The 24,074-nt window shown below is 43.5% G+C and overlaps 1 protein-coding gene and 1 long non-coding RNA gene across 2 annotated transcripts in view; one reads left to right on the top strand and one right to left on the bottom strand.

The window, feature by feature from the left end:
- Positions 1–24,074, top strand: part of LOC133757517 (uncharacterized) — a 33,307-nt gene that overhangs the window by 8,637 nt on the left and 596 nt on the right. The gene's annotated exons all lie outside the window — the stretch shown is intronic.
- On the bottom strand, positions 503–23,420 carry WEE2 (WEE2 oocyte meiosis inhibiting kinase). Its single transcript, XM_062187693.1, has 11 exons — positions 23,088–23,420; positions 16,370–16,563; positions 13,549–13,600; positions 10,566–10,738; positions 9,318–9,439; positions 6,945–7,091; positions 6,007–6,111; positions 5,828–5,913; positions 4,958–5,128; positions 3,244–3,386; positions 503–691 (listed from the first exon to the last, which is right to left on the bottom strand). The coding sequence occupies exons 1-11, from the start codon at positions 23,418–23,420 to the stop codon at positions 529–531; spliced, it is 1,689 nt and encodes a 562-aa protein (XP_062043677.1). The 3' UTR covers positions 503–528.

The raw sequence follows: 24,074 nt of genomic DNA, 5'->3' as shown, positions 1-24,074 counted from the left end.
ATTCTCTCCATCCAGAAAACATTAGGACTACTTGCTCGAAGGGACTAGGAATTCTTTCAGAAACAGCATCACATAACCTGGGAAGCTCTGTTGGAACCCAGGCACGTTTTCTTGTGAGCCATCACTGCAAACCAAAACCACATCCTGGGACATGGGGGATGAGCAACAGCAACCGTTCAGCCCATCAGCCAGGCCTCAAGAGCCATTTCCTTTTCGTTTTGCAACTCAAAGCCCATGTTTCCCATTGCTCATCCAAAAAATTTGAGAACGAAATAAGTCGATAAGTGGTGTTCGGAATATGACAGTAGATTTTTCAAATGACTACCAATTATAGCACCAGGGACCATGAATAATAGGAAGCCTTAAAAGCTTAAAGATCTTGGCTACCAGTGGTAAACTAGGATGACTTCGGTGATCTTTGGGCATTCAAGTTGATTAGTTTTCCATGTGTAAGAGGAAGGCTGAGATGGTCAGCATCTGTTCACTGGAGGCTATATGGCAGAAGACTACTTGGTATTAAATGAGTTCCTATGGGGAAGATTCCCCTAGGGTAAAGCTTGAAGACTTGGCACTGTTTCTTCCCACCAGGCGTTTTGTGCTTCTTGATCCTGCAGGGGTCCCAGAGACCTCAGGGTCACTGTGGGAGCTGTTTCCCTGGGGGGACTGGGCATGCTGCACTTCTCTCAGTTCCCTGCAGTGAAAGTGGGAAAGCATAGGTTACTTCACACCCAGCTACAGATCAAAACTAGCACATAGATGTTTTTATTTCAGTATTGTAGAAAGAAGCCTGAGCTGTGTAAGATTCAGTTCTGAATGCAAGCATCATAGAAAGGTGGGCACACACATGTCATGACACACGCTAGGTTCCGTTTCCAGATCTCACTGATTGCAGCATAAGTGGTCTTTAAAATAAGTGAACAACTAACTCCTCAGGCTGAGAAGCTACAGGAGTCAACCCACCACAGGCTGCAGGTCCAATCTGGCCTGCCATTGGTTCTTATATATAATCAGATATATATTGCCAATGGCTGTTTTCACATTAGAACAGCACATACACACTGAAGCAGCAAACTCAACTACAAAGCTGAGTCATTACAGCAGATTGTATGGCCTACAAAAACAATTGTACTAGCCAGCCCTTTCCAGAATAAGTGTCAACCCACGATTCACACAACCTCAAAATGCCATAGGCCCAGCACTGGCACTGGCTGACAGTACCTGTGCCTCCATAGCTGGCTTCACAGGATGTACACACCACACATGAAGAGGAGCTTATATTCTTTGAACACAAGTATATATACATACAACTATACTTTATCACATGGGAGAGTAGGACTCAAAACTGGAGCAAAAGCCTTGCCTCAGTGGCTTATTAGGAAGACCTCACCGAATGCCCAGAGTCTCAGCAGCCTTAAGACAGCCAAGCAGCTCGAGACTTTCCATGCTAACCTTTCCAAGGTGGATTACGCATCCATAGTAAGTTGTACCTCAAAGCCTAAGTAAAGACTGTTTTTCTTTCCCTCCTGTTATTACATATTGTACAGTACTGAAAGTATGATCTTGTAAACTTTCCTTCAGATGCTGCTCAGACATCCCTAGCCGGACCTTTTCCCCAACCTCACCCCGTCTAATTGACTCCCAGCTGTTTAATGGAGGACTGGATTAATCCGTGGAGGCATGCATAAAAACAAGCCTCCGTGAACAAGAGACTGAATTGCTTTCTTTGCTCAGAAGTTCTTTTTCTCTAACTGTGCCAGGACAGTGTATCTGCGTGCTCACCCCTGAAATATAACAGGTTTCTAACAGGGGTCTATCCACCTTCCCTTTGGTTCTCCTGCAGTATGTTACTGCTGTCACTCAGATCCTAGTTTTTCTCTACCAGTTACAGTCAAAGTTCTTTGTAGTCCTCACTTTGCTTCCTGTGCATCAGCTGGGATTCTCTCTCAAGCAGCTTAGTCACAGAGCCTCCTAGTCTCATACTTAACAAAGGGTCTTGTGCTGCCAGCCTCCTCATGAGCAGGGACCTATGTATTGTAGAGCTGAATATGAGGGTCTTTCCAGAAGATCTCTGGGATATGGAATTAAAATAAGCTTGTTTTGGTGCAAAAGGATTTTGAAATCCATGCATAAAGGATCTTCAAAGAATTCATGGAGGAGGGGTTGGCACTGTGGTGTAGCAGGTAAAGTCGCTGCCTGCAGCACCAGCATCCCATATGGGCACTGCTTTGAGCCCCAGCTGCTCCACTTCTGATCCAGCTCCCTGATAATGCCCTGGGAAAAGCAGTAGAAGATGGTGCAAGTGCTTTGGCCCCTGCACCCATGTGGGAGACCTGAAAGAAGCTCCTGGCTCCTGGCTCTGGTCTGGCCCAGCCCTGGCTCTGCAGCCATTTGTGGAGTGAATCAGCAGATGGGAAATTCTCTCCCTCTCCCCCACCCCGCCCCCACTCCTCGCTAGCTCTTTCAAATAAATACAAGAATCTATAAAAAAATTCATGGAGGAAAAAACATTTAGCCTAGGAATTAAGAGAACCAGACCCAATATCAGAATATGTAGATTCAGTGGCTGGCTCCAGCTTCCTGCTAATGCAAGACTCTGGTAGGCAGCGGTAATGGCTCGGGTGGTTGGGTTCCAGGCTCCTAGCTTCAGACTGGCCCGGTCTTAGCCACTGCCAACATTTGGGAAGTTAACCAGTGGATAGGAACTCACTCTCTCACTCTTCCTCTCAAATAAATCATTTTTAAAAAAATTTTTAAGTGCATGGAATATAGGTGTTATGAAAAATCTGTGCATAAATTTCAAAGTTGATCCCAATAAAAAACTTATCTTTTTAAATTTTTAAATATTTAATTTATTTGGAAAATGTACTTAAAAGGCAGAGAAGCAGACAAACACAGGGAGCACTGTCACCTGCTGACCCCCTCCCTGGGCCAGGCTGACAGGGGAACCCAGTCCAGCTCTCCCACAGGAGTAGCAGGGACTCAGCTACGTGGGCCATCCCTGGTTGCATCCCAGGGCGCACATTAGCAGGAAGCTAGAACTGGGAATGGAGCCAGGACTAGAACATAAGCACTGACGTGGGATGCAGCCCTACAGCCATCCCAAGTGATGTCGTAACTGCTGCACCAAATGCCCACCCCTAACTTATCTTTTAATTCCCCCAAATTGTTGAAGTCCTCTTGCATATAAGCTTGGGTCCCTAGAGACGGAACAGCAGACCACTCAGACTGAAACACCGAGTCTACCTTTCCAGCGCGGCTATCTTGAACTTTTCCAAGTTCAGCTGCTTCTGGAGCTCTTCCACTTTGCCCAGGGACGGCCGCAGAACTCGGCTTTTGACCAGAACGGCCGCAGAAGGTCTCTTTTCTGGATCAGGATGGATCATTTCCTGACGTCAGGTGGCCAACAAGAACACAGAAGCTTCATTACTGGGATAGCCTTCCCACGCAAGCCCACTCCAACCCAGGTTCTGTGAGTGGATTTTGTGGAAGAATTGTGTGTTCTTTGGGCAGAGGAAAGAGATGAAAATTTAGCTCCACCTTGGACAAGAGGACAGTCCGTGTCTGGTAGCATCAGTTGTCTACATCTTTAACTTGTCTCCAAGTATCCTGTTTTAGAGCTGAATGGCTGTCTAACTCTTCTAATGTCTTAATTTTAAGAGAGGAAGAAACAGGCCTGAGGTAGAGAGTGACTTATCCAAGTTATTGGAAGGACCAAAACCAAACCCTACTTTTCCCAACTCTTATTTCAACCCATTTTCTGCTACCTCATGCTCCTTTTTCACACCTACCATGGCAATATTCCTAAAGCATTCATCTCATGGTATCAGATGTCTGTAACCCACAATGATCTGAATGTAGAAAATCCCATTATGTATAGCAATCAATAATGTCACATGAGAAAAATCTTTGTTTTGGTGACCAAGTTTACAGCCAGCTCTGCCCTTTAATTTCTAAACTTTGCTGAAGTTCAGTTTCCCTTTCCTGAAATTTGGGACAATTATGTTAACCTTCTGGGACCATGGTGAGAATTAAATGAATTACATATGTACAGTCTTGTCTAGCACAGGGCCAGCATATAGGTACTCAGTAAGTACCAACTCATTTTATGAGCAGCTCCACATAGGAATAGATGAAAAATTATGAACCAAAGATGACTGTAAGGAGAGGCTTTCCTTCTTTCAGGAAAGTAAACAGAAGACAGGAAGAAAAACAAGTTCATAGCTACATTTGAAGTGTTCCGTAAACAGTGAAATTCAAGTCAGTAGATATAAGACGATTTTAAGCATCCTAACCAATCCTATTCCCTAAGTTAGGAAGTAAGTCATATTTTCTTGGTATGATTCTCAGCTTCTTGACAGTATTAGCTTTGATAATCTTTGTTTCCACATAATACCCTCCCATTTTGTCCCTACAGATACTCAAATATGTACAAATAGCATACATATTTCTGAATTGACGTTATGCCTTTCTTCCAGAAGAAAGAATCGGTGGCATTGTCAGTTACCAACAAAGAAGCTTACACTTTCCTATATATACTCAAAACTCATTCTTTTAGAAATACAGTGGCCAGCACCATTGGCAGTGGCTAAAACTCTGGAGTAGTGCTCTTGACTTTGGAGTTAAGCAAATGCAAGAGTCAAGGAGCGACTGGAAGCCTCGATTTCCTCAACTGCAGAATGACATGCCAGCTTCCCATTTCACAGGGTGGTTAGGGCAAAGAAGAAAACATAGCAAGATTTTTAGTCTAACATGAAGGATTTTGTTACATTCTGTTTCCTTAAGTTTTTTAAAATCCATCCTGTATCTTCTGGGATTCCTAGGCATGGTCCTGGCCCTTTATTCCTTCCATTAACGATACTAGCAACATCTCCTTTTTCCTTTCTCTGACTACTTGCCAGCACAATTAAAAAAAAAAAAAAAAGAGGCGTTTCCTCATCTCCATCTCATGAGCTGTCACCTTAAGCAGGTCTCGGAAGTCTTCGGAGAGTTTCTGAGGGACGTCTGGAAGGTTACCCTTGCGGATATGATGCCACACAGCTCCGTTGGCAGGCAGCGACTCTGCTCCCGCAGCGACTGCGATCGTCAATCCCAAGGCAAATATGTCTGCTTTAGGGAGGTTTTTATAATCCTTCAAAACAGAAGATAGGAAGGCCAGTTAGTTTTCCAAGCACAGTGAGTCTAAACTAAAATATACCTGGTAGGAGAGGTCCACTTGAATGTTTATAAGCTCTAAGCAAATACTGCAGAGGTGGTTATATTCACTGTACTTGGTGGTTTGTTTATAGAAAAGATAGAGGGAGCACAAATCTACCCAAGTAACACTGATGTGCTTGGAGAGTCCAAGGCAGAATCGTAGCACTGTTTTGCTCTGTCAGACTTGCAAAGGCTTGATGCATAAATTAATCACAGAAAGAACAGACTCGTTTCTTTGCCTTATTATCACCTACGAGGAAGTTAATCCTTCATAGTGTGATTGAACAGACATCCCAGGAGATGGACAGTGACTAAAGATGGGCTGGGACAGCGTGGACTTGAAGGACACGCTTTGTTCATAGTATGCAATCCATGGGATTAGCACCTCCCAGAAAAAGTAGCAGCAGCAAAGGACTCTTAGAAAGCACGGTACAGATACTGTTTCATCCTTGACCGAGTCAGATTTCCTCTTGACTTTTTGGGAGTGTTTCTCTCCAATCTGGTCTCTGAGAAAAGAGATGTCATAAGTTGAAGTGGTGAATGTGTACTTTTCATGTTTTGCACTGTGAGACTTCGTTCTAGAGTCAAAAGCATCAGTGGATTACAAGCTACTCTCCGTCCCCCTCATCTGTACCTCTTGTAAAATCTCATTAGCCAGGAAGCGGATATCTCCTTCTTCTACTTTCGGCTCACTTATGGATGTTACATGGCCCAGGTCACCTAACAAGAAAAAGAAAAGAGTTCTTTAAAAGCACGTCTCTTAGAACTGGAGTAAGTGTTGACGGTTACTGGTGGGGTACAAGGCAGACCCACCAATTTTATAGATCACACTGGCAGAGAGAAACCAATCAGCTTCATTTTCAACCTCTGGGACTTCAGTGGCATCAATTTGCACCTTATGACAAATGAAGATGTTACCTGAGAATACAGAAGAGCAAAAAGTAACGATTCCTCAGGTTTTACACCCCTAAGATTCTTTTCTTTTGTATCACTGCAGAACAGCACGTGGTTGATAGAACATCTGTTTACACTGAACTGCAAAGGTTCCCCACCCTAAGAGGCTGGTAGCAGGGCACTATTGTCTCGAAACATCAGTGAATGACAAAACCATTCATTTCTGCTTACTTTGATCATTGAAATTAGAAAGTGTAGCACTAGTCATCAACACAATTAGCATGTGGACAACATTCAATCTGTTATCTACGTAGTACATGATGAGTCCTTTTTCTGATTTTCGCCTCACTACATAGGAAACAGTCTTTTTCCTCTCTGACCTCTAGGCCCAAGCAGGAAATTGTTAATAGTTGTTTAACTGGGTTTCTATAAGGGACACAAATGGCAGGAAGGGGTTCTGCCAGCAGACACTACCTGTGACAATCAACAGACCCTCAGGCACAGATGTCCATGATGGGAAAGGACAAAATAGGGGCCGGCGTTGTGGTGTAGCAGGGTCAGCCACCACCTGTGATGCCAGTTCAAGTCCTGGTTGCTCCACTTCTGATCCATGTCCCTGCTAATGTCCCTGGGAAAGCAGAAGATGGCCCAAGTGCTTGAACCCCTGCACCCATGTGGGTGACCCAGAAGCAGCTCTGGGATACTGGCTTCAGCCTGGCACAGCCCTGGCCATTGGAGCCATGGAAGATCTGTGTCGTCTCTTCTTGCCTTGTCTCTAACTGTGCCTTTCAAATTAAAAAAAAAAAAAAAGTCTTTTAAAAAAATGTGACAGGAAGAGCAGAAGGGACCGTACTCACTAGGCTTGATGTCCAGGTGTACCATGCCGGAGTTATGGATGTATTTGAGTCCCATAGAAACCTGCAGAAGAATGTCTCTGAGTTTTGGCTCTTGGAAATGATTACCAGACTTCGCATTTTCAGATACGGCAGACTGCAAACTCCCGCCTGGGAAAAAACAAGAGACCCACGAAATGGAAAAAAAATAAGTCTTACAGGTGAAAACATGACAAATATTTAACAGATTCCTTATTAAAGACTTCAGTCCAAGTAAGACTAGATTACTTCAGTGTTATCACAACGCATGATATCATCTGCTCCTGTCTATATTACAAACAAGAATTAAAGGGCTTTTTAAAAGGAAAAGAAAATGAGTATCTGAAGTATCCAATAAGTGGCCATTCTACTTTGAGGATGTGCCAACTAACATTTCAAGTTTTACCTAATTATTAACCAGATGGTCAATAAGCCCTAGTTTTATAGCTAATGTTGTAATGGTGATTAATTCCATTTCCGTGTCAAGCTAGTAGTTATAGGCCATTAGTAATTACAGTATAATTGATTCTAAGTCTAATTCCATTAAGAACATAACATGGGAGGGTTTAATGATTGCCAACCCAAGAAAATTTAAAAGCTTTGTATACCTAAATCCTATTTGAACTGCATTATTTCCATATCAACTGTAGACTCTTGGTTTACTGTTGTTAGCCATCATAAATAAGGCTGGAGTTCATATGACTACCTGATTTGGACATCCTTCCTAAGGTATCAGAATTCCTCCACATACTTGATTTTCTTAGCATTCTTTGGCAGTTTATATAGAGTCTTGGCTCTCACTGGTAGTTATAAGCCCACTGATCTACACTTCAAACATATATAAAACCATCACTTCTCAGCCTTTTGGCTAAGGTCAAGCGTAAATATTTATCAAACCAATAGGATCAGAGATGGTAATAGAATTCAAGAAATCTATATTTAAAATTATCCTGTGTTGGGGCTGGCATTGTGGCATAATAGGTTAAGCCACTACCTGTAATGCCAACATACTACATGGGCACAGGTTCAAGTCCCAGCTGCTCTACTACTGATCCAACTCCTTGCTAATATGGCCAGGAAAGCAGCAGAGAATGGCCCAAGCGAGAGAACTGGATGAAGATGCTGGCTCCTGGCCTCAGCCTGGCATAGCCTTGGCTGTTGCAGCCATTTGGGGAGTGAACCAGCAGATGGAAAACCTCTCTAACTCTGCCTTTCAAATAAGTAAAATATTTTTTAAAATTACCCTGTATTTCAATTCTATCCAGGGATACCATTTAAGAAAAGAAAAAAAAAATGCTTAACATCATTAATCATGGGGCCGGTGCTGTGGCGCAACAGGTTAACGCCCTGGCCTGAAATGCCAGCATCCCATATGGGCACCGATTGGAGACTTGGCTGCTGCACTTCCAATCCAGCTCCTTGTTAATGTGCCTGGGAAAGCAGTAGAAGATGGTCCAAGTCCTTGGGCCCCTACACCCATATGGGAGACCCGGAAGAAGCTCCTGGCTCCTGGCTTCGAATCGGTGCAGCTCTGGCTGTTGCGGCTAATTGGGGAGTGAACCAGCGGATGGAAGACATCTGCCTCTGCCCCCCCTCCCCGCCTCTCCCTCTCTCCTCCCCCCACCTCTCCCTCTCTCCCCACCCTGCCTCTCCCTCTCTCCCCCCATTCTGTGGCCAGAGTACGCATTGCTCCTTCTAAAACGAGAGCACACTTCTACTCAGTTTGTAGCACTTTCTATTCTGCTGTTGTATTGACTGTTTAACAAATTATAAGTGTGGTAAACCGAAGGACTACTCTTTATGATCCAAGTAGCCTAGAGAAAAGGGTTCCCAGGTACTCTGTATGCGTGTTTCTCAAGAACAGAGAATATATGAAGTCACCAAGTTTTTTCCCCAGCTTCCCAGCCCGTGCGCCTACTCAGGTGGGAACACCAGAGCTCAAAGGTAAGAACCAGGAAGAATCCTCCTATTTAAGAGCCTATCTGAAAATTCAAAAGCTTTCTGTGCAAACCGAAGCATGATGAAGACAGTTTACCTTCAGTGTACCTGTGCGCGTATCACCCAGAATATGCAAATGGTTAAAAAGATTTCCATTTAAACACTAGCATAAGAAGTTTTCTAAGTATTAAGTGTGTAAAGAGTGATATCCTTCAGCTTCATAGATCTGAAAGAAATCTGTGATAAGAGTATAAGCCTGGAAATTCCTGTAACTCAGCGGATTTTCTCCAGCTGTCCGCTCAAGACTGTAGCACAGACTTTAAGGTATGACTCTGCTATACTTATCATGAGATTTGGGGAGGCGAAGCTTACTTCTGAAGACCGATGAAGCTCATCTCCCTCTTTGTTCACCATACTCACCATTGCAGTATTCATTCTGAATGATCATGTGGTCATCTTCCGACCATGCAGAGTAGTAGCGCACCACATGGGGGTGATGCCCAAGCACCGCATGAGCATAAACTTCCCGCAGATCCGAATTCCTAGGGGACAGAGAGCCTTGAGAAAATCAAGCGAGATAATACACAGTAAGATGTTCTAAAAGACAACCTATGGGGCATTACTAACAATGGCAGAACATTCATCAAGTGCTTACTGCTCGCTTCCTCTCTAGTCTTCATAGCTATTTATTGTAAAACCATGGAAAGAATGAGGTTTGTAGAAAGTAAGTTACCAGCCCAAAGCCAGACTGCTAATATTGCATCAGTGACCAGAACCTTGGTTGAGCTGGTACCAAAGTGTACCATTCTTCTGACTCTGCAGCATACGTAAAGAGAAGCCTTGAGTGGTCACTGCCCCAACGGCAAGCATGCTTTGGGTCTTCATTTCACTATAAAATAATCAACAAACCTTAATGGGCATAACAAGCATGATTGTGGACATTGTAACAGGGTCTGTGTCTCTTCTGTGAGGGTTATACAGTCATGAGGTTCACTATTAAACTCAGACAACAAAATGTAGTCACAGGAACAACATTAAGTAGAGATATTGAGTATGGACTAGGAAAGCCCCACAGAAAGGTAAAATATGGTACTGGATGAATTTCAGTTTAACAATGAATTCCAAAGCTATAATGTAATTTCAGATCCAACATGTTCAATATGATGTCACAGTCTATAAAAAGCATTGGCTGAATCCTCACAATGAAAGAACTTTTGAACATTTAATTCTGGGAATGATATAAAAACTTCCACTAATAATTTCTCTTGCCTCCGAAACTTAACTATTGAATTTATTATTTAAGTAGAGAAAGACCATGATTTAACAATAACTTCCCATTTGGCAATATCCCTGATGAACTCTACAGGCACCAGAAGTTCATTCTGCAAATCTACATTTACAAAGCAATAAAACCCAGTGATACAGAGCAAAGCCAGAAAGATCACCCAAAACACAACGTGATCTGAAAGGCTACATTTTAGACAATAACAACTTTGATCTGGAAAACTCAAAGGTTATGAAAGTGAAACATCATATAATGGGAAGGGGCAGGTAATTTTTAGAAAGAAGCAATGTCATGTTTTTAATAGTGTTATTTAAAATATCTTGACAAGAAACATCTCTCCATATCTAAGTCTGTATTTCTGACACATTTCAAAAGGTACTCACTCATTTGAAGATGCTGCAGATGGTTTTGTAGCACGCTTTATTGCATACACACATCCATCCAGCCTCTTAATGCATTTGTAGACTGCACCGAATGCCCCAACCCCAATTTTTTCTACCTCCAAGAACTCCTTTTCATAACGGGCATCCATGTTGGTTTCTCGCAGGACACACCTCTAAAACATTTTAATAAAAAGGAAGTTTAATTCTTCCAAACGTGTTGTGAGCAACAACGTAAAACAAATTACATTTCTAAATGTTTCTAAATTCAGACTTGAGGCAAATGTAGTGTCGACATCCATGGCAGCACCGTCTTTCTAATCACTGACCACTTTGTGTTCTTCGTAACCTTACACACAACTCTGTACTGGCATTTCTCACATCTTTGTATTCATCTGGCCATACTGTTCTTTCCTGTATGTTCCCACAGGGATACATCTCCTCACACGCAGTTTCTGCCCTCCAAAAGAATGCCAGGAAGCAGGGTGAATCACGTTTAAAGCCAAAGACCACCTCTTCTCTGCCTGTTTGACACTTCTCTGCCTGTTTCAAAGTCTAGATGCTTTTCCACCTCAAGCTTAATAAAAGTCCTTGTTCAAGAAATAAAATCTTAGTGTGTGGAAGAAAATCGTTGAACTGATTAATTCAGCATGTGCTGAAGCATTGCTACTCCCCATACTGGCCAACTAGCAACCTCATTCATCTCCCGGAATGTAAATAACCCAGGCCCATCACTGTACTCCCACCAGTTTTCTCACATGTAAGATGAGAATCATTAGCAACTACTCCTCCGGATACTTTAAAATACTACATGGAGGATAAATATGTTTGTAAAGTATATTATAATTATGCATTACACATTATATGTAATACATCTTAGTGTGATGTCCACCACATAGGAAGTTCTTTAACAAATTTGACCAAAATCTCCACAATTTATATGAGTCTAGATCCATGCTGACTTATCTTCCAAACTCTTATTTTCCCAGTGTTCTAATTAGCAAGAATTTTTCTCTAGGAGTTTAAAATCTTGATGCTAACTAGTTTTTCTCATTTTCAGCATCCAAATATAATCACTTCATCAGCAAGATCTGTAATTTTCATTACCCTCAGAAAATCTCTTCCCTCCATGTGTGAATTTGCCACAGCTATTAGTCTTCTCACGAATTCCTTTAACAGTACGAATTATTTTTACAAAATTATACCATAGTTTCAGACACATAATTGTTTCCCATGAAAAATTCAAACTTATGGCAACAGAACTCAAGACCAGTTGCACATCCACCACCTACCACCTTTATCTCCAATACCAAATAATCCAACCAACTCCAACCACTTACCCACCTGCCCCACCCTTTTCACCTGCATAAACTATTCCCTGCCTTCATAGCAGTAAAAGTCACTTACTTCCTTTGCCTAGAACTATTTTAACAAGATACTATCTTTCCTACCCACATCTTTCTTCTCACTAGAACCATTATGTTTTAAATATACATGTATGACTATGTGTATATACATCACATGTTTGCACAAATACATACACATGTACACATCTTTTAGCTTCAAATTTATGTGTAGATTTTGAAGTTATAAAGTTCTTAATTACTTTTGTGTAATTTTTTTACCTTAAAGGATCTAAACACAATCAATACTTTGAACAACTGAATGTTCAATAAATATTGTTGGCATTTCTATCTAAAACCAGGAGACAACTTACAAGTTAGGAATAAAATTCAAGGGTAAAGGAGTAAAGCCATGAGTCAGAAACATTTGTGTGTGAAGGAAAACTGCCCTGCCCCGGCCTCTATATCAGTGGTAATTACAGAAGCCAAATGCTGCTGGTGCTGCGGCACAGCGGGTTAAAGCCCCAGCCTGCAGCGCCAGCATCCTCTATGGGCACTGGTTCAAGTCCTGGCTGCTCCTCTGATGGCCCAGCTCTCTGCTACAGTCTGGGAAAGCAATAGAAGATGGCTCAAGTCCTTGGGCCTCTGAACCCATGTGGGAGACCTGAAAGAAGCTCTGGCTCTTGGCTTCGGATCAGCTCAGCTCTGGCCGTTGTGGTCGTTTGGGGAGTGAACCAGGGGATGGAAGACCTCTCTCTCTCTCTCTGGCTCTACCTCTTTCTGTAACCGTCTTTCAATTAAGTAAAATAAATACAAAAAAAGAAGCCAAATGCAGATATTTAAGTTTAACCAATTTTATTTATTCAAATAAAATAAAACTTGCTTCAAAAAACTTCAGAAGCTAAAAGGCAAAACAACCAAATTCCCAGCATTCAAGCTGTTGAAGAAACAGTAGTTATACTATGTTTAATGTGAAGTACATCATTGTAATCATTCAACATATTAAGTTTTTAGTTTAATCAACATTGAAATTGAACATAGGCATATTTTCATTTTATTAACATAATGGCAATTCAATTTTACACTGACTTAAAGCCATAAGGACCTTAGCTATCACTCTATTACTAGGCATTCAACACTTCCCACCCTTCTTTAGCGATTGCAGTTATGATGCAATAAACATCTCTAGGGGAAATATTTACAATACTGTTTTCTTAGATTAGATTATCAGATGAAGGATACTAGATCAAAGATGGTAAATATTATAAAAGCCAATAAATATGGATATTTAAGACCTAAAGTTTTACATATAAACAAACAGCTGTATGCCATTTTTCTCCATTTTCCATATGTGGACCATACCCTCACTTCTATACCACACAAAGTTTTTACTTCAAAGATACAAGCAGAAGCCATTAATTTAAAAATACTGTAAGGTAATGATTCAGCAATATATATATCAGACATTGCCTGGCAGAGTAAGAACTGGCTAAGAATATAGACCTTGACTAGAGTCCAGATAAGTTCATCTGCAGTGAACATTTACAAAGCTATAAATGCTTGGCAAGAGGAAATAAAGATGGGAGAGAGGAAAATATGATGAAATATCTGTTGTGATAGCAGGGCCAAAGAACAATGCTCACCTTGGCAGGTAACCCTTGTTCTAACTTGGCTTCCTCCAGACCAGCCTCCTCACTTTAAAAACAAAAAACAAAACAAAACAAGTTATATCAATATATGGTTAGTACTTAGTAACTTGTTTCTATTCTAGGTCGTAGGGAATTCCTTCCCCCTCTTCAACTTATACTTGGGGCAGGGATAATCAAAAATTTAATACAAGAATCTAGGGAAGGATTGGAACAAGGCATCAAGAGACCATGGACAGCACCCAGTAAGTTATCTCAAGAGTTAAAACCTTTCCTAGAATAGAGGATTTGTAAGCGGAGATCAAGAATGAAAGGAATGGGGTCTTAGGCAAGTAGAACCCTATATGCTTAGAATAGGAAGAAATAGCATAGAACATTTATGCAGCTATGGAGTGGATATTATCATCCCCAAATGAGGAAACCAAGGCATAGAGAGGCTAGATAACTTTGGGTACTGTAATTAGGAAGTGACATAACTGGGAATTGAAACCAGTCTAACCCAGAGAATTTACCGTTAACAGCCACACTGTTCTGTCTTTCCAGCACCCTCTTCCTTCCAGAGCCCGGCCCTGTATTCACTCACAGATAGTAAGTAGAACAAAATGACCTCTAACCCTAGCTATTTTCAATTGCTTTTCAAAGAGCTCAAGTCAGTGCCAACCATCTTCCTTTTAAAAAGAAAATCTATTGAGTGACAGGGGTGGAGGGGAGAGATGGAGGTAGGGAGGGAGAGGGACAGAAAAGGAGAGAGAGGAAGAGGGGAAAGAGAGGGGGGAGGAGGGGGGAGGGGGAGAGAGAGAGAGAAAATGAATGAATGAATGAATGAATGAGAATCTTCCATCCTTTGGTTCATTCTCCAAATGCCAACAGCCAGGGCTGAGCCATGCTGAAGCCAGGAGCCCAGAACTCCATTCAGGTCCCTCATAGACGGCAGCCACCCAAGTCCTGGTGCTATTATCTGCTGCCTTCCGGGATCCATTAGCAGGAAGTTAGATCAGAAGCAGAGTTGCCAGGACTCAATGGCACGCCCATAGGAGATGCAGGTGTCTCAAATGGTGATGTAACTTGCTGCACTACAACATCTACTCCAAACTTTGTCTTGTATGAATAACTGTATTCTGAGTATTTAGAAGGGTTTCCAGTTCTAGATCAGCCTGCTGTAGCTTTTCATTTTAAAGAAGTACCTGGTAGAAATGGCAAGTGCATGATGCTACATTCATGGACATGAATTGATACTATTGGACAGCAGATTAGAGATTAGCCTATGTATATAAGAGGGGCCTAAGGAATAACCCCTACTGGAAGGAAAGGAACACTGCAGGCTTTGGCAGCCGCAGAGGCACACCTTGGGCACTTCCCAGTATTTCACACTACGAGGTCCTGCCCATACCCTGATAACTGCAGGTGGTCACAGCCTCCCCTCAAGGCATCTCCTGTGCCCAGCGCCAAGTGAGCTACCCAGTCTAATGGCAGTGGGTAATAAAAACTTGGGAGTTTTACATGTTTCATACCCCACAAACCCTTTGTCCTGGAGGAGATGGAGGAGGAGAAAGAGATGGGAAGAACTCGACCCCGTTTTCTTACAAGCCTCAGTCTGAACACAGACTGTGTATTCAGCGCTCAGCTCTGAGCTGCCTGCCTAGCCTGTCAGGTGTGTTCCCTCTATTAAACTACAGTCTTACTTCCCCAGTCTGAATCACTGGGCACCTTCTCAGACTTTGTCTGGAGAAGTGTCCATCTGTTCTGATGGATGACCTACCCCATGAAACCTTACTACCTTGCTTACAGCTAGTCTGACATCTGAATTCTTTCTTGGGCGAGTCAAGAACCTATTTCACTCATCTCTGCTAACAATACTAGACACTTGTTACTTTAATGCTACGTTGTAATACTTCTATAAAATAAGGGATAAAAATACCTTCTCTGAAGTGTTAAACATTACTAAACTGTCACCACTTTAATTGCTAGGAATTCGAATGAGCCGTCTTTTCTTCTTGGTGGTTTACAAAGATTCCCAAAGAGCTAAAGCCAATAGAATTTTTGGAAACCAAGTAGGCTGAATGTAGCTGTGCTGATGTTCACTTGAGAGTCAGAAGATGGTGATGAGCAAACATTCTGGCCTCCACGCTCATATTAATAGAGTCACTGGCTCCAAAGAAACAGCCTAGTCGGGCACATCAAATGATCTGCAAAGGTTGTGCTGGTAGCCGTGCATTTATTTTGTGAGCCAAGATTGCCATCTTTTAGAAGCACTTCCCTTCCATTAAAAAGTATTAAAGAAATGTCTGAGTAACATATACGATCTATTTGGATTTCTACCATTAAGTGGCCTTTGTGGATCAGCGAAGGTTGGCTTTCCACTTTTTAGCACCTCTGCAGGCAACACTTTTCCTCTTCAATCTTCCATTAGCTGCAAGGAAGTCCAAATCCTTCCTCTGACTCTACCTGTCACACACGCTCCAGCCAGAGCAGCAGTACGCTCTTCGAAGTGTAACCATGCCTTCCAACAGCCAGCCTTGTGTTAACCTGCAGAGACCCTTTGAGTGCAATTCCTTAGCCATTTCAACTTCCTCCTAATGGAAGTCCGAGATCTATTGTTTACTCTGCCCTGCTCTTTTAAAGAGAAGGTATCAACAGTGCACTTCAGAATGGGAAGATTCTAGAATCGGACAAGCAGATTAAAACCAACATGGGCATTCAGAGAGGGGGGAATGTGTAAACACTATTTCAGTTTCATCCAGATAGAATTCTTGTTCCTACTTGCTGCCCCTCAACTACAGGAAAGTCAGTTCAAAGTTGTAGCCATCTATGTACTTACAGATCTCCTCGGGTTTTTCTCTTGCCATTGTTTTTAAGGAGTAATTTTCTGTAAGCCTCGGGGGTGAAGGGATTAATATTGACCAGATCCAGTGAGGTCATCTCATCCCTGAAGGAAACAGGCGTGAGCCTCTTAGAGCTTCGAGAGGAGAGCTTGCCCGTTGAGGAGATCGCCGGAGGCTGGCTCTGCAGGTTCTGAGTGAAGATGACAAGAGGGAGGGAGAGCAGTCAAGAGCTGCGGACGTCAGCCAGCTAATACTTGAACCAAACGATGTTTCGCTGAAAGGGGAGACTATCTGGTTCCCTGCAAACCAGCTGCATTGTAACTGGTGCTGTCACAAAAGATACAGAATCCCAGTTTCTGCCTCTAAATGTTCTCACTCAAGAGATCAACCCAAGAATCTCTACTTTCATTAAGTTCTACCCTTTTCCCTGGGGAGTTCAGTTAACTAGCTATGAAAAAAAAAAAGACAATTTAGTCCTACTTCCAGTTTTTGAAGACGAGGACTTGAAAATGACCATGTAAATACCTCGTCTCATGCTTTCATGGTTTGTACATTAACTTCTCCTCAATTACTCATTCCAAGTGTGTGTTTGGTGCCTACTAAGTAGCATTTTTCTGGACGAGATAAGGACGGGTACAGAGGTGAATTCTAGCATTTAAGGCATACAGCATTATTAATCAGCAGTTCAGTGTTTCAGAAAGATTTCAAACTACACATGAAAAAATAAGTGTTCAATTTCACTTAATATGCAGAATGAAATGAGAGGAGCTCTGTGAATGGAGTAAAGTGACCGAAAACCAGTACTCTAAAGTAAGTCCTTTGGGGCTGGTATTGTGGTACAACTGGTATGGGCAGGCAGATAGGATTAAATTAGATTCATGAGCTGGAAGACCATGCCCCCTGCCCCCTTTCATGATCTCATGCTCCTACCTGTGTATGCCCACCTGTTGACTGAATTACATAACTGCTCCCCTTTTGGAAGCAGATAAGATGTGGAGGAGCGTTGTCCTGGGCTCACAGCATCCTGGTCGCCTCTTTCCTGCCCGTGTGCTATGCTACCTGTGGCTGCTCCTAACTACACACTTTGCTGCACATGGCTCTGGCCCGTGGGTTCTCCCACGTGGCTCACAGCCTGCTCTCTGCCAGTGTGGACTCCTCAGCTCACGCTTTTAAACTCCTTTCTCACTTAAATAAAGCCCTCACTTTCCTGTGTATTTCTCACTAAATAAATGCTAAAACCACGTCATGTTGCCTGTTTGATTCGAGACGATATTCAGAATTACCATCTAATTAGATAGTAAGGACCCTTGAGATAAAATAAAGGGAACCCATTCAAACCAGTTAAGCTGTGGTTCCCTGCAGTCACACTTCCTTCCAGTCCAGCTCCCTGCTAATGCACCTGGGAGGGCAGTAGAAGATGGCCAGTTACCTGGCCCCTGCCTGCCACACTTGGGAGACCCAGATGAAGTTCCAGGCTCCTGACTTCAGCCTGGCCTGGCCTGGCACAGCCCATGCAGCCATTTGGGCAGTGAACCAGCAGATGGAAGAGCTCTGTCTCTGCCCGTCTCCCTCTTCCTTTCAAATAAATAAATCTTTTTAAATGTAAAAAAAATAAAACCCTTAAGATTCAGGGCCTTATGATTAGGTGCCAGTAAGCAGGAAAACATGCAGGATTAGCCACTCCATGTTAGGTATCACAAGAGGAGATGGGTCTAAACCTGACCAGAACTAAACCACAGGGCAAAGAGTTGTCAGCAGAATGCCATCATGCCCTGGGGTGTAGGGGCCAGAGCAATCCTGTGTCATGGATCCAAGCATACAGTCACATACCTGGGGTCGTGATGGAGCCTCAGGTTGTCATTGCACTGCGGGTATTCCATAAACTTTCTACCTTTGCAGTAGTCACTGCCCATGACTTCATTGTAAAAGCAGAAACCAGACCACACATGAAAGAATGAGTTACACAGAATGAATATTTGACTTAATAAAGCGTTGAATAAGCAGAACTGGAACAAGCTAGAGTACAATGACCTTTAGTCTTTTTAAAGATTTATTTATTTGAAAGGTATAGTTAGAGAGGAGGAGAGAGGAAGTTATCTTCCCTCTGCTGGTTCACTCCCCAAACGGCTGCAGCAACCAGAGCTGGGCCAGGCCAAAGCCAGGAGCTTCCTCTGGGTCTCCCACATGAATGCAGGGGCCCAAGGATGTGGCCCATCCCCTGCTTTCCCAGACAATTAGCAGGGAGCTGGATCAGAAGTGGAGTAGCCAGGACTCAAACTGGGGCCCATATGGTATGCTGGCGCTGCAGGCCATGGCTTAACCTGCTGCACCACAGCACCGGCCCCTTTTTCTTAAGTGAGGAAAATATTGCCAAATCAAGAGTTTGTTGTATGTCTTAGAGATCATAGAGTGAATAATCCTGGGGGCTGTGGCCAGACAAAGCCACCACTGGGAAACTCTTGATTTTCTTGTGAGTTTAGAATGAAGATTGAGTATTAGTTCAAAATAAGCATAACTGGCTTAGCTAAGACACCTGCGCGGTCTACCAGGTATACTTCTTTTCATTAAACTTTGGTACTTTGCTTACCATACTCTGTCTCACATCAGAAATTCCTACACAAAGACAAGATCCCCTGAGCAGCCGTCTCTAATGGGTTTCACAGAGCCAGCCAGGAGAGGATGAGAGCAGGGGTGGACTCTGAGCAGCCTTGTTTACTGCTTCAAACTCCACCTAGGCCCTCCTGGCACTCTTGTCTTGCCTGACCTGCTCAGCGTCTGTTCTGTAGCCCCCTCCTTTGTCTCAGGTGTTGGGAAGTAGAGGGAATATTCCGTGTGTCCAGGCAAGGCCCAACGCCTGGTCCCAGTCATCCCTCCCTACTGAAGGATGCCACGTGCCCCATTTCCCCTCTCTCCTTTGCCACCGTTTTAAAAAGCTCTAGCAAGAACTGGTCTTATGATAGTTTCCCTTATGCTACTATTTTTACCACCAGCCCAGGCCCCTGCAGGGCCATGTTTTTTCCAGGCTAACAAGAGCAGGACCCTGGTCCCTCTTACACAAAGGGTTCCCACTTTCTTCCTCGCTAAATTATGGAAGTTTCTGACCACCTGTTTAAGATCCCTCTGTACAGTTGGCACCAATATACGCCTTGTTAAACTCAGAGCTAGCCACTAGCCACTGCCTCTCCCATTAGCCCTGAGCCCGGAAGCAGGAAACAGCCTGTGAACCCCTGCTGTGCTTTCTAAAAAAACGCTTTACGCTGCCAGCTTGTCATTGTGACCCTCTGTTCTGTCATCCAGTTGTGAGACTCTGAAAATATTTGCAATTTATAGAGGTAAATGTTTTGTCCCATAGGTTTGAAGATTTTTCCAGAGATTTCTAGGGCTTGTGTAAACAAAGAAAGTGTAATTATGGGTTAAAATTCTGTATGTCCTTTTATTAAAAGATGGTTTTCTTTTTCATCTAGAGGTACTGACGATTGTTTCAGGATGTGAACTGAAGGAAACCCTAGGTAGGAAAGCAAGATGTAGAGGGAGGTATGAGCATGAGAATGTATTTTTGGTGACAAAGGTTGAGAACAGTATTTCAATAAGAGGAACTGAAGGAAGAAGTATGTTGTAAAAGGCTTGTGAAAAATTAGTTGAGATGAGCTTAGAAGGAAAGTTATTTTCAAGTTAGCTCCTATATCTTAGAAGTCCACATATCAGTATTACCCAGTTCCTACTTCTTTGTTCCACACTGTACTTAAGTCCTGAGTAATGAGTTCAAATGTTGATGTCAAATGCTAATCCTTTTACTCAAGATTTTTCTGTTTTGGTAACTGACCCTAGGTACCAAGAATTGTGTGTCTTGGGGAGAAAGTTTCTCATGTTTTCTGTTGCTTTCATTGAGTCTTGATTTCTTGGGAGAACTGAGTCTGACGGAATTAACATTATTTGCCGCTTTTAAAAATGTTTGAGTGACCAGCTCAACTCTGATTAGATCTGGCCCACAGCTTTGGTCAAGATGCCTAGATTACATAAATTACTACTTTTGTTTTGACCAAAGGATTTGAACATCTGACAATTCATTAGACTTAAGGGTCTGAAAGGAGTACTTTAACTGAGACTTCCACTTGGACTCCTGGAAATCTCAAAGGATGGAGCTCTCAACCTGGAGAGGTAATAGCTGTTTGATTCCCACCTGCATGGGAGACCCAGAGGAAACTCCTGGCTTCGGATCAGCGCAGCTCCAGCCATTGCAACCCATTGGGGAGTGAACCATTGGATAGAAGACCTCTCTCTGTCTCTCTCTGCCTCTCCTCTCACTCTTTCAAATAAATAAATAAATAAATAAAGTAAACCAGAGATTAATTTCAACTCTGCTCAGAAGATACATTAGGAAATGTGCTAGGCTGGCGCCGCAGCTCAATGGGCTAATCCTCCGCCTGCCACGCCAGCACCGCAGGTTCTAGTCCCAGTGGGGGTGCCAGATTCTGTCCCGGCCATTCCTCTTCCAGTCCAGCTCTCTGCTGTGGCCTGGGAGTACAGTGGAGGATGGCCCAAGTGCTTGGGCCCTGCACCCGTATGGGAGGCCAGGAGAAGCACCTGGCTCCTGGCTTCAGATCAGCGCAGTGCACCGGCTGTAGCGGCCATTGGAGGGTGAACCAACAGAAAAGGAAGACCTCTCTGTCTCTCACTGTCCACTCTGCCTGTCAAGAAAAAAAAAAAAAGGAAATATGCTAGTCACCATTCTAGGAGTTGTTGTAAACATGCTTAGGGGTCAGCGTTGTGCTGCAGCAGGTTGAGCCAGCAACTACAATGCCAGCATCCCACATGAGCGCTGCTCTCATTCCTGGCTGCTGGACTTCTGATCCAGCTCCCTGCCAATGTACCTAGGAAAGCAGTGGAAGACGGCCCAAGTACTTGGGTCCCCACTGCCCACGTGCGAGACCTGGATGGAGTTCCAGGCTTTTGGTGTTGGCCTGGCCCATCCCTGGCTATTAAGCCATTTAGGGAGTGAATCAGCAGATAGAAGATCTCCCTCTCTCCTTCTGTCTCTCCCTCTCCCTCTGTAACTCTTTCAAATAAATGTTTTTAAAAAAATTTAAATGTTCAGGTGAAAAAAAGCATTCATATAAGCACAGAGAATTTTCAGAACCTTTAGCTTGGTAATATGAAGGCCAATAGATTCTGTGAGCTTCACCTACAATGTAGGGAAGGCTCTTAGTAACATCCACTAATATGGATGTTCTTGCCAGAGTAAAATTGTGAGTTATCTTTCTGAAATCTCAAAGAATATAGCTTAAGACAAGTCTTGGGAAATTCTTCCTGGAAACAAAGCAGGGTGAAAGTGTCTGGAAAGCTGACACAAAGTGGGTCTGTAAGTAAGAGCTCTGGGTAGTTAAGGGAAATGTGAGAGGAACTCCTTGGCTTCTGAACAAAGTGAGAAGGCAACCCCCCATACACGATACAGCATCACAGGTAAGGACTTTAAGGTGGAGTTAGTCCCAATCCCCGAGTCCCTTCTGTAATGTTCCTTCCATGTAACCCCAAACTAGTGTTCAGTGCCTTGAATCAGAGTTCGTTGGCCCCTAACACACGTCATTTTCTTGCCTGTGTGCTCCTGCTCAGTCACGTTCTCCATCATACATCACAACTGTGTGAACTGATGTCAGGGCTGTGGTACAGTGGGTTAAGCCACCTAATTTCTTAAGAACTGTATAAACTTTCACTGCCTGTCAATGCGTCCTTCACCTTTATTTCTTCCTTGATCACCCCACTAAGAACAATCTTCTCAGAGCACTGACCGTTCTGGAAGCACTTACCACATAGTGTCTAATGGCACGATCAGTCAAAATCTCAATCTCTCTCTCTCTCGGCTAGACTGTAAGCTCTTTGAAGGCAAACACTGTTATGTTCTTTATGCGCAGTGTACTCAAAGTACTAAAAAAGTGATTGGTTGTTATTGGGACCATTGAGAACCCATAGCTGGACATCCAGCCATGTTCATGTGTCTGCAGTTCGGAACAGCAGCTTAAGGTTTCCTGGTAGACGTGGTACACACACCCAGCAGGTACCAAAGCAACCCACTGAGAGAGGCTGTGCTGCAGGCAGGATTACAGATGTAATTACGATGATCTTAAGTACCTCCAGCAGGAAGCAGAGGGATCACACAGCACGCCACTGGCGGCTGTTGGAGGTAACCCTGCCCTACCCTGGCTTTTAGTGCCATGAACAATGTAACAGGACCCTAGCCGCAGTAAGAATAAGAGGATATGCTCTTAGGGGACCCTTGTTTATTTGCTGTCTTCAGTTTAGAAGAATCATGTGCTAGAGCCGCCTGTGCTCCACCAGACCAAGGAGGGAACAGGAGTTCCCCGAGCTGTAAGCCAGTTTCTCCTGGAACCTCGATTTTCTCATACTTAAAGTTCTAGGTTGGGCTCTGGATCTCAGTGTTCCTTCTAGTTCTATCACTCTTTAACTAGGAACCTTTCCCCCCCAAGATTTATTTGCGGCCAATACCAAATAGTTACTGGTGCCAGTGGGTGTGAGAAGACAATGGGAAAATATTTAATTTTATATGTTTTCTGGTAACTTTAAACTTCATTTTCACCAGTAGATACTGATGTCATTGAAGATATCCACAGCCTATGTGTAAACAACTAAGTCCTCTTTATCAGCTGAATCAAAGAGAGACAGGTCTTGGCCACCGAGTCCCACTTCCACACAACTTACTTTGGGAGTAGAGGGGCTGTCACCAGGCCGCATCTTGCTCCTCTTGTCCGACTGCGCTGGTGTCACAAGACATTTGGGAGGGGCCGACTTTGGAGTCCACAAAACCGGATCTGGACTTGATTTGTCTTTTTCCTGTGATGTGTCAAGTGCACCTACGTTCCTAACGGGTGTCCTAGGGGACTCTGAGTCCTGAACCCCGCTCTTCTCTGGCGTCCAGCTCTGGGCCTCCTTGCTCTCTCCTGCTTCCTTCTGCTCCTTGTTCTCCATCTCTTCTTCACCGAGGGAAAAGCTTAACCTCTGAATTGGCTCCTGGTCGCTCCCCTTGTCATCCATCTCAGCCACAGAGCTTCACCACGTAGGCAGCAGGTCTGATGGAAGGAAACGCTCTGGGGCCACAGAAGGCAGGAAGGAGGCCGAGAGAATTTAACCAGCAAGTTCCGCAGCTCGAGCCTGCCTTCTCTCTACCAACTAACAGCCCCGAGACACGTTGTTCATTCTCTCCCTTAAGTACTAGCATCTGTAAGCCCTCACCTTATCCTATTTCCATTCTGATTAAAGACAGCTCCAGTAACTCTTTGAGCAATTAAACCCAGTTTATGTATAGAACTCTCTGGGTACCCCACAGAGCCTCCCTGCACCCATGTGCTAGTGAGATAGTGGAATTCCTTTCATTTAGCACAGCTTTAAGAACACCCATTTGCCAATTTGGGACCAAGGTCTTTGTTGGAAAGAACTCAGTTTCACTCTTTTACACCTGCCATTTATAAATAGCACCGTCCTCACCTACCTAATGGCGAACAGCAGGTACTTACAATTCAGCCTCACCTGGATATCATAATGGTCCTTAAACAGCCTCTAACATTTATTGGCTGGAGTTTCATATCCCTGAGAGAGACACACCTCAGATCTTTGCCAAACGCACCTGCCCTAATTCAGGCATCCTCCTTCAACCTGGCATTAGCAGTTAAAACTTCTAGGGAATTGATC

Source organism: Lepus europaeus, chromosome 1, assembly GCF_033115175.1.
Source record: "Lepus europaeus isolate LE1 chromosome 1, mLepTim1.pri, whole genome shotgun sequence".
Taxonomy (NCBI): domain Eukaryota; kingdom Metazoa; phylum Chordata; class Mammalia; order Lagomorpha; family Leporidae; genus Lepus; species Lepus europaeus.
This window is presented reverse-complemented; position numbering and strand designations above follow the sequence as displayed.

Coding starts and splice junctions, on each gene's coding strand:
- WEE2 (XM_062187693.1), bottom strand. CDS start 23,420: ATGGATGACAAGGGGAGCGACCAGGAGCCAATTCAGAGGTTAAGCTTT. Junction 13,601..16,369: donor AGAAAAACCCGAGGAGATCT/GTAAGTACATAG, acceptor TTGTTTTTAAAG/TGAGGAGGCTGGTCTGGAGG. Junction 7,092..9,317: donor TCAGAATGAATACTGCAATG/GTGAGTATGGTG, acceptor GTTTTTTCCCAG/GCGGGAGTTTGCAGTCTGCC.